The sequence below is a fragment of the Petromyzon marinus genome, unplaced genomic scaffold (genome assembly GCF_048934315.1).
Source record: "Petromyzon marinus isolate PM22_M1 ecotype Great Lakes invasive population unplaced genomic scaffold, UKy_Petmar_22M1.pri1.0 PM_G_Scaffold_122, whole genome shotgun sequence".
Taxonomy (NCBI): domain Eukaryota; kingdom Metazoa; phylum Chordata; class Hyperoartia; order Petromyzontiformes; family Petromyzontidae; genus Petromyzon; species Petromyzon marinus.
The window spans coordinates 407,014-417,868 of record NW_027422676.1 but is presented as its reverse complement, the minus strand read 5'-3'; the positions used below and the strand labels follow the sequence as shown (position 1 = coordinate 417,868).

General features: G+C 50.4%; 1 protein-coding gene across 1 annotated transcript in view; it reads right to left on the bottom strand.

Annotated features, from left to right (window-relative positions):
* The window catches only part of LOC142909424 (uncharacterized), a 31,771-nt gene that overhangs the window by 19,920 nt on the left and 996 nt on the right, over nt 1-10,855 (bottom strand). The window contains exons 2-3 of the mRNA XM_076059738.1: nt 10,620-10,705; nt 3,640-3,847 (exon numbers count right to left, since the gene is read on the bottom strand). Coding sequence (XP_075915853.1) covers nt 3,640-3,847; nt 10,620-10,697 — 286 coding nt within the window. The 5' untranslated portion in view covers nt 10,698-10,705. The remainder of the gene's footprint in view (nt 1-3,639; nt 3,848-10,619; nt 10,706-10,855) is intronic.

Sequence of the window (10,855 nt, the reverse complement as noted above, 5' to 3'; positions counted from 1 at the left end):
TAGCCATGGGTGAAATAAATGTATTGTGCAACATTCACTGCCATTAATGCAGTGCTACAGTGAAATGCAGCGAAGTGTTTGATGACATTATTTCTGTCAATATTCCCTGCCATTACATTGAGACAAAATAAAATTAGACTCTGATCAATTTATTGGTAACTCTACCACTTCTCTTTGCTCTTCGTTATTTCCTAAGTAACGTCAGACAGCATCAGCCACACTCACGTTTCTTCACTCTCCGCTATCAAGCAGCATCCATCGGAGAAGATCAAATTCATTATGAGACCTCATTTGCCAGTAACAAGATATAGTAATAGGTTTTACCCTTTTAACTGGCAGAAAAACTGACACCTTTATTCAAGGCATCATGTTTGCAATAACCACAACACAAGCAGTCAAAATGCAAACAAAAGAGACAACTCTGATAATAATATTGGCACTGTCCTTGAATTTTATTGGTCCACACCCGAGACGGCTTTTCTTAGAGCCTTCCCTGATCAACAAATTAAACCAATTTCAATGTTTATTTTGCCTCTATCAGCTACATTTGGCCCCAATCACGCGACAAAATGTTGCGCCTTTTGGCGTCATCATCACCTGGTCTAACACCGCAAGTGTGAGACGTCATCATCATCTGGTCTAACACCGCAAGTGTGAGACGTCATCATCATCTGGTCTAACACCGCAAGTGTGAGACGTCATCATCACCTGGTCTAACACCGCAAGTGTGAGACGTCATCATCATATGGTCTAACACCGTGTGTGTGACGTCATCATCACCTGGTCTAACACCGCAAGTGTGAGACGTCATCATCACCTGGTCTAACACCGCAAGTGTGAGACGTCATCATCATCATCTGGTCTAATACCGCAAGCGTGAGACGTCATCATTACCTGGTCTAACACCGCCTGTGTGAGACGTCATCATCACCTGGTCTAACACTGCGTGTGTGAGACGTCATCATCACCTGGTATAACACCGCAAGTGTGAGACATCATCATCATCTGGTCTAACACTGCGTGTGTGAGACGTCATCATTACCTGGTCTAACACCGCAAGTGTGAGACGTCATCATCACCTGGTCTAACACCGCAAGTGTGAGACGTCATCATCATCACCTGGTCTAACGCTGCAAGTGTGAGACGTCATCATCATCTGGTCTAACATCAGAAGTGTGAGACGTCATCATCATCATCTGGTCTAACACCGCAAGTGTGAGACGTCATCATCATCGCCTGGTCTAACACCGCAAGTGTGAGACGTCATCATCATCTGGTCTAACACACCGCAAGTGTGAGACGTCATCATCATCACCTGGTCTAACACCACAAGTGTGAGACGTCATCATCACCTGGTCTAACGCCGCGTGTGTGACGTCATCATCGTCTGGTCTAACACCGCAAGTGTGAGACGTCATCATCACCTGCTCTAACACCGCAAGTCTGAGACGTCATCATCACCTGGTCTAACACCGCAAGTGTGAGACGTCATCATCATCTAGTCTAACACCACAAGTGTGAGACGTCATCATCACCTGGTCTAACACCGCAAGTGTGAGACGTCAACATCATCTGGTCTAACACCGCAAGTGTGAGACGTCATCATCATCACCTGGTCTAACACCGCGTGTGAGACGAGGCTCTAAGGGAAGCTGTCTCGGGTGTGGACTTATCAATTCCACCGCCAATACATTATCAGAGCTGCCTGTTTTTTGTTTGCATTCCGACCGCAGCTATTGTGCTCAATGCACAAACAATGACTCCTTGTACCCGAAAAACATTGGTGTCAGTTTTGTTGCCAGATGAAAGGGTTAATTTTTTTTTATCATATTGTGCTACAGGCAAACGAGGTTCAAATGGTGGAACAAAACGTTAATTTAGTGTAGTGTATAGTGTAATGTAGTGTGTAGTGTAGTGTGTAGTGTAGTGTATAGTAGTGTATAGTGTAGTGTATAGTGTAGTGTATAGTAGTGTATAGTAGTGTATAGTGTAGTGTATAGTGTAGTGTATAGTAGTGTAGTGTATAGTAGTGTAGTGTATAGTAGTGTATAGTAGTGTAGCGTATAGTAGCATATAGTAGTGTATAGTGTAGTGTATAGTAGTGTAGTGTATAGTAGTGTATAGTGTAGTGTATAGTAGTGTATAGTAGTGTAGTGTATAGTGTAGTGTATAGTAATGTATAGTAGTGTAGTGTATAGTGTAGTATATAGTGTAGTGTATAGTAGTGTAGTGTATAGTGTAGTGTATAGTGTAGTGTATAGTAGTGTATAGTAGTGTAGTGTATCGTAGTGTAGTGTATAGTGTAGTGTATAGTGTAGTGTATAGTAGTGTGTAGTATATAGTGTAGTGTAGTGTATAGTAGTGTATAGTGTAGTGTATAGTGTAGTGTATAGTAGTGTATAGTAGTGTATAGTGTAGTGTATAGTGTAGCGTATAGTGTAGTGTATAGTAGTGTAGTGTATAGTAGTGTAGTGTATAGTAGTGTAGCGTATAGTAGTGTATAGTAGTGTATAGTGTGGTGTATAGTAGTGTAGTGTATAGTAGTGTATAGTAGTGTATAGTGTAGTGTATAGTAGTGTATAGTAGTGTAGTGTATAGTGTAGTGTATAGTAATGTATAGTAGTGTATAGTGTAGTATATAGTGTAGTGTATAGTAGTGTAGTGTATAGTGTAGTGTATAGTGTAGTGTATAGTAGTGTAGTGTATAGTAGTGTAGTGTATAGTAGTGTAGTGTATAGTAGTGTATAGTAGTGTAGCGTATAGTAGCGTATAGTAGTGTATAGTGTAGTGTATAGTAGTGTAGTGTATAGTAGTGTATAGTGTAGTGTATAGTAGTGTATAGTAGTGTAGTGTATAGTGTAGTGTATAGTAATGTATAGTAGTGTAGTGTATAGTGTAGTATATAGTGTAGTGTATAGTAGTGTAGTGTATAGTGTAGTGTATAGTGTAGTGTATAGTAGTGTATAGTAGTGTAGTGTATAGTGTAGTGTATAGTGTAGTGTATAGTGTAGTGTATAGTAGTGTGTAGTATATAGTGTAGTGTAGTGTATAGTAGTGTATAGTGTAGTGTATAGTGTAGTGTATAGTAGTGTATAGTAGTGTATAGTGTAGTGTATAGTGTAGCGTATAGTGTAGTGTATAGTAGTGTAGTGTATAGTAGTGTAGTGTATAGTAGTGTAGCGTATAGTAGTGTATAGTAGTGTATAGTGTGGTGTATAGTAGTGTAGTGTATAGTAGTGTATAGTAGTGTATAGTGTAGTGTATAGTAGTGTATAGTAGTGTAGTGTATAGTGTAGTGTATAGTAATGTATAGTAGTGTATAGTGTAGTATATAGTGTAGTGTATAGTAGTGTAGTGTATAGTGTAGTGTATAGTGTAGTGTATAGTAGTGTATAGTAGTGTAGTGTATAGTGTAGTGTATAGTGTAGTGTATAGTAGTGTATAGTGTAGTGTATAGTAGTGTATAGTGTAGTGTATAGTGTAGTGTATAGTGTAGTGTATATAGTAGTGTATAGTAGTGTAGTGTATAGTATAGTAGTGTATAGTGTAGTGTATATAGTAGTGTATAGTAGTGTATAGTGTAGTATAGAGTAAAGTAGTGTATAGTGTAGTGTATAGCGCAGCGCGCGTGAGACCCACCCAGCTCCTCCCACATGGCGCGCTGGCACGCCAGGAAGCCGTCACGGATGGCGTGGCAAACTCCCGCGGGGTCGGCGGCGCCCCACAGCCCGGGCTGGGCGCGGATCGAGGGCCAGAGGCAGCGGCGGGCGAATCGAGCGGCCTGGGGGCCGCCGTGGCCGTCGAACACGGCCAGGAAGATGGCATCCCCGTCGCCCTCGGTGGAGACCTGTGGGCACGGGGCGGCGAGGGGAACGTCACGTGACGCGAGCGGTGCATTGTGGGTCGGTCCTAGGCCTCGAAGGGCGACCCGGCGGACAAAGAGGACAAAGATCCCCCGTGCAGCCTTAGCGGACCGTGGAGGCAAGTGCCGTTAGCGAACGGTGCCCGCGATGGCCGCGAGGGCACACGAGGGGGTTGGTGGCCGGCACCACGCCCGGCCGCTTTTGTCTCCCCAGTGGCGATGTTCACGCACCGCACCAGGTACTCGTTTGAGGCCGAATCGACCTAGGGGGAGGCCCAGGACCGGTTGAGATAATCATCACTGGGCGTTGGCCGTGAGCGGGAATCGAACCCGGGTCGCCAGGTTCATAGTGCAGCGCGCTAACCGCTACACTATCGCTCCCCACACACACAGAGACACACACAGAGACACACACAGAGACACAGAGACACACACACACAGACACACACAGAGACACACAGAGACACACACACAGAGACACACAGACACACACAGACACACACAGAGACACACAGAGACACACACAGACACACACACATACACACAGACACACACAGAGACACACAGACACACACACAGACACACACAGAGACACACAGAGACACACACAGACACACACACAGAGACACACACACAGATACACACACACACAGACACACACACACACAGACACACACACAGAGACACACACACACAGACACACACAGAGACACACACACAGACACACACACAGACACACACACACAGAGACACACACAGAGACACACACACACACAGAGACACACACACAGACACACACACAGAGACAAACACAGAGACACACAGAGACACTCACAGACACACACACAGAGACACACACACACAGAGACAACAACAACAACCGCCATTCACCACTAAGTGGCGGTGACGTCACCACGATGCTTGTGCCAGGCTATGTGCACCGTGAGGCCACGTGAAGTGTCGAACGCCCGCTGGCAGGAGGTCACGGGGCAGACCCAGGTGCCACGGGTCGACTGACTGAGATGACTGGCTGATGCACCACCTGTGCCCCCTACTGTGCCAACCTGCTGTGCTTTAGCCACCCGGAGCTCCGCTCGTTGTTCTGAGCGTCGCTCCTCCGCCCTCCGTTGTTGTTGGAGGGCGACTGCCTCCAACTGCCCAGTAGCATCCTTCACGAGCCTCCTCCACAGAGGCCGATCTTGACACCGCTGGTACCAGTCATCGGCAAGTCCACTCAGCTCCACGTCCTCCTGTACCACATTACTCCATCTCTTCTCTAGCCCGTGCCGCGCCCGCTTAGACCCCTCAATCCGGCCAAACAAAAGCTGTTTCGGCATGCGGTGGCTGGGCATGCGGGCTACATGACCCAGCCATCGCAGCCTTGCCTGCCGGAGGAGCTCACCGATGGGATCCTGAACAGATCTTTCAAGGATTTGTGAGCTCCTCACACAATCCAGTCTGATTAAACCCAGGATGGATCGTAGGCAGGCCAGCCTAAATGTTTCTAACCGGCGAAGATGTTCCATTAGGGGGGTCCACGTTTCGCAAGCGTAGAGAAGGGAGGGAATGACCGTGGACGAGAAGACCTGAAGCTTAGTGCGGAGCGACAGACCAGGTAGCTTCCACACAGCGTTACGCAACCGATGAAAAGATATTGCCGCTCGACTGATTCGGAGTGAGACCTCTGCTGTTAAACTGCAGCCAGTCATAAGCACACTGCCCAGGTATGGGAAACTCTCCACTCTCTCCACAACTGCCCCATCACCGATTGGGAGTTCTGGGGGTGGAGTGTCCGATGGTACGCAATACCCAGGCAGGTGCTTAGTTTTGGTGGGGCTGATGGTAAGGCCCCACCTCTTAGTGGCACGCTCCAGTCTCAGCAGCAGCAGCGTCTCCAACTCCTCCTCTGACTGAGCAGCTATTACCAAATCATCAGCATACATAACGTGGTTGAGCAATAGGGAGACATCCCTTGACCGCACCCGGGCATCGATTAGCCTCCCATTATATCTGTACCATATGGAGATTCCCCCGGTACAGCTATTGAAGGCTTCACGAACTACGTGGTCAAAATAGATGTTAAATAATGTGGGAGCCAGAGGACATCCCTGTCACACCCCAAGGTGTACAGGGAATGGCTCTGACTCCCGGCCACGTAGTTTTACCCGGGCCCGCTCACCATCATGAAGGTCCTTAATGATCGTGAGCAGAGGGTCAGGTACTCCAAAAGCACGAAGAACGACCCAGAGCCCAGGCCTACTGATGGTATCATAGGCCTTGACCAGGTCAATAAAGCAGAGATGTAGGTCTTGTTGGAATTCCCTACACCTCTGCTGTAGCAGACGGACAGAAAATATGGCATCTGTGCAGGACCGCCCTTTCCTGAAACCGGATTGGGGCTCCGCAAGCCTCTCCTCAGCGTGCCTGGCAAGGCGATGCTGAATAATCCTTGCCAGGACCTTTCCAGGCACACTGAGGAGTGAGATGCCCCTGTAGTTGTTACAGTCTGTGCGGTCCCCCTTCTTAAAAAGGGGGACCACCAGGGCATCCTTCCAATCCTGCGGAACCCGTCCAGTGGTCCAGACTGTTGTTATGATGTCATATAGGGCAGTCTGTGCACAAACGCCACCCTCCCTCAGCATTTCGCTTGGGAGATCATCTCTGCCCGCTGCCTTTCCTGGTCTCAGACTCCGGATCGCCTTCAATACTTCCTCAGCAGATGGCACCTCAGCCAGCCACTCACAGGGGGTGACTTCTTCCAATATTTGAGGCACCGCAGCCTCAGCAGGGTCATCCTCACTTTGTGCCACGATGTTTTCCCGGCTGAGGGATTTTCCCTCCCCCAGGACCTCACAGAAATGCTCAGCAAATCTGCAAACCTGTTCCTGGGGGTCGGAGATTGGATCACCGTTTTTTCCCCTAATGATGGTAATAGGTGTGGCGCTGCAGGTTACTTTTTTGATGGAGTTAAATAGAGATTTGTGATCACGGGCCACTGAGGCAGACTCCATCTCCTCAGCAACCCGCGACCACCACCCATCCTTGCAGCGCCTCACGGCTCTCCGAACCTCCGAGCGAAGGCTGCGGTAAGCCTCATTCTCTGACGTGGGATTCTGTAGCCGATGACGGTGGGCCTGTCGCTTTTTCTCAACCATCCTGAACACCTCCTCTGTCAGCCAGGGTCTCTGGGGAGGTCTGGACCGCGTACCCAAAGCAGCCATTGAAGCTGCATGAGTCACAGTCCTAAACCTCGCCCATTTACCCTCGACATCAGGAGTCGGGGACGATGCCAATCCCAGCCGCAAGCGATGATGAAATTCTCGCTTGCAACTTTCATCAGATAACTGAGACCAGGCCACTTTATGTTGGAATGGGGTCCTGGGTGTACACCCACCACCGGAGTGGAAGAATGGCAGGCGCATCTTACAGATGACTAGTCGATGGTCAGAGGGCAGATCAGCTCCACGGTAGGTCCTGGTGTCAAGGACATGGGCTCACATTCGCTGGTCTGTCACTATGTAGTCCAGTAGATGTTCTTGCTTGGACCCGGCATGCATCCATGATGTTGTGTGGATGCGCCGATGCCGGAACTGCGTGTTGGTAATTACAAGCCCATGGGCTTTACAAAAATCTAGCAGCCTCCTACCGTTGTTATTGAGCTGATCTGGCCCATGCCCTCCAATCACTCCAGACCAGGTGCCAGTATCATGACCAACTCGGGCATTGAAGTCACCCAACATGATGACTCTATCCCGAGGGGCCACTTTAGCCAGCACCTGTGACAGGAGGTCATAGAAGGCATCTGACTCATCGGCTTTGCCTGCATCACTCCACGGATGTTCATCTTCGGTGCGGGCATAAGTAACCACGACCACCATTCCTCGCCTCCGGTTGATGGGAAGGCGAGCCCAAAGTAGCCTGGGGCTTACAGCTTCCCAGACCTCACCGCTACACTCCCACGCCCCCTTCATTCTTTTGTTCAAAAGACCCACACCCTGTTGTTTGGCAGTCTGCTGCCCCGAGTAGAGGACTGTCCACCCCTCATGGTGGCAGGAGCCAGAGCCGGTCCACCGAACCTCCTGAATGCCATATAGATCCAGGCGGTACCGGTCCAGCTCCCGACAGAGGAGTGGCAGCCTCTCCTCTGCAGTGAGCGTTCGAACATTCCACGTGGCCACCCGTAGTGGCTTTTAGTTGTTTCTGGAGTAGCCCCGAGGGTAGGTATTCAATCTCCTGGCTCTGCCAATTGGGGTTTGGCCAGGAGACGTCATAGATGCCTGGCCCCCCGGGGCCTCCGGCACAAGCTTATTAGTTACATATTTCAGTTTAATTCGTGGTAATTAATTGAAGGTGGAGGGGTTACCAGCCCCTCGCACCCGTCCAGAGCCCCCGTTTAGCCCCTGTGGTGGACACATATGCCATGAGGGGAGGAGCCAATCAAAATTGGATCTCCCCCCACAGCACTGTCCACGACAGAGTTGCCTGTCCGGCACACAGAGACACAACAACAACAACAACAACCGCCATTCGCCACTAAGTGGCGGTGACGTCACCACGACGCTTGTGCCAGGCTATGTGCACCCTGAGGCCACGTGAAGTGTCGAACGCCCGCTGGCAGGAGGTCACGGGGCAGACCCAGGTGCCACGGGTCGACTGACTGAGATGACTGGCTGATGCACCACCTGTGCCCCCTACTGTGCCAACCTGCTGTGCTTTAGCCACCCGGCGCTCCGCTCGCTGTTGTGAGCGTCGCTCCTCCGCCCTCCGTTGTTGTTGGAGGGCGACTGCCTCCAACTGCCCAGTAGCATCCTTCACGAGCCTCCTCCACAGAGGCCGATCTTGACACCGCTGGTACCAGTCATCGGCAAGTCCACTCAGCTCCACGTCCTCCTGTACCACATCACTCCATCTCTTCTCTAGCCCGTGCCGCGCCCGCTTAGCCCCCTCAATCCGGCCAAACAAAAGCTGTTTCGGCATGCGGTGGCTGGGCATGCGGGCTACATGACCCAGCCATCGCAGTCTTGCCTGCCGGAGGAGCTCACCGATGGGACCCTGCCCAGATCTTTCAAGGATTTGTGAGCTCCTCACACAATCCAGTCTGGTTAAACCCAGGATGGATCGTAGGCAGGCCAGCCTAAATGTTTCTAACCGGCGAAGATGTTCCATTAGGGGGGTCCACGTTTCGCAAGCGTAGAGAAGGGAGGGAATGACCGTGGACGAGAAGACCTGAAGCTTAGTGCGGAGCGACAGACCAGGTAGCTTCCACACAGCGTTACGCAACCGATGAAAAGATATTGCCGCTCGACTGATTCGGAGTGAGACCTCTGCTGTTAAACTGGAGCCAGTCATAAGCACACTGCCCAGGTATGGGAAACTCTCCACTCTCTCCACAACTGCCCCATCACCGATTGGGAGTTGTGGGGGTGGAGTGTCCGATGGTACAAAATACCCAGGCAGGTGCTTAGTTTTGGTGGGGCTGATGGTAAGGCCCCACCTCTTAGTGGCACGCTCGTAGTCTCAGCAGCAGCGTCTCCAACTCCTCCTCTGACTGAGCAGCTATTACCAAGTCATCAGCATACATAACGTGGTTGAGCAATAGGGAGCCATCCCTTGACCGCACCCGGGCATCGATTAGCCTCCCATTATATCTGTACCATATGGAGATTCCCCCGGTACAGCTATTGAAGGCTTCACGAACTATGTGGTCAAAATAGATGTTAAATAATGTGGGAGCCAGAGGACATCCCTGTCGCACCCCAAGGTGTACAGGGAATGGCTCTGACTCCCGGCCACGTAGTTTTACCCGGGCCCGCTCACCATCATGAAGGTCCTTAATGATCGTGAGCAGAGGGTCAGGTACTCCAAAAGCACGAAGAACGACCCAGAGCCCAGGCCTACTGATGGTATCATAGGCCTTGACCAGGTCAATAAAGCAGAGATGTAGGTCTTGTTGGAATTCCCTACACCTCTGCTGTAGCAGACGGACAGAAAATATGGCATCTGTGCAGGACCGCCCTTTCCTGAAACCACATTGGGGCTCCGCAAGCCTCTCCTCAGCGTGCCTGGCAAGGCGATGCTGAATAATCCTTGCCAGGACCTTTCCCGGCACACTGAGGAGTGAGATGCCCCTGTAGTTGTTACAGTCTGTGCGGTCCCCCTTCTTAAAAAGGGGGACCACCAGGGCATCCTTCCAATCCTGCGGAACCCGTCCAGTGGTCCAGACTGTTGTTATGATGTCATATAGGGCAGTCTGTGCACAAACGCCACCCTCCCTCAGCATTTCGCTTGGGAGATCATCTCTGCCCGCTGCCTTTCCTGGTCTCAGACTCCGGATCGCCTTCAATACTTCCTCAGCAGATGGCACCTCAGCCAGCCACTCACAGGGGGTGACTTCATCCAATATTTGAGGCACCGCAGCCTCAGCAGGGTCATCCTCACTTTGTGCCACGATGTTTTCCTGGCTGAGGGATTTTCCCTCCCCCAGGACCTCACAGAAATGCTCAGCAAATCTGCGAACCTGTTCCTGGGGGTCGGAAATTGGATCACCGTTTTTTCCCCTAATGATGGTAATAGGTGTGGCGCTGCAGGTTACTTTTTTGATGGAGTTAAATAGAGATTTGTGATCACGGGCCACTGAGGCACACACACAGACACACACACAGAGACACACACAGACACACACAGACACACACAGAGACACACAGACACACACACACAGACACACACACAGACACACACACACAGAGACTCCGCCCACCTCTGTGATGTCCTCCATGTAGCGCTGCCCCCCACGGTTGGAATCGGCGCTCACGATCAGCTTCAATGGGCTCGACATGGTGCAACCTTAACACACACACAGAGACAGACACATACAGACACACAGAGACACACATACATACACACACACACAGACACACACACACAGAGACACACACACAGATACACACAGACACACACACACAACAACCTGTGTCTCTATGTGTGTGTGTGTCT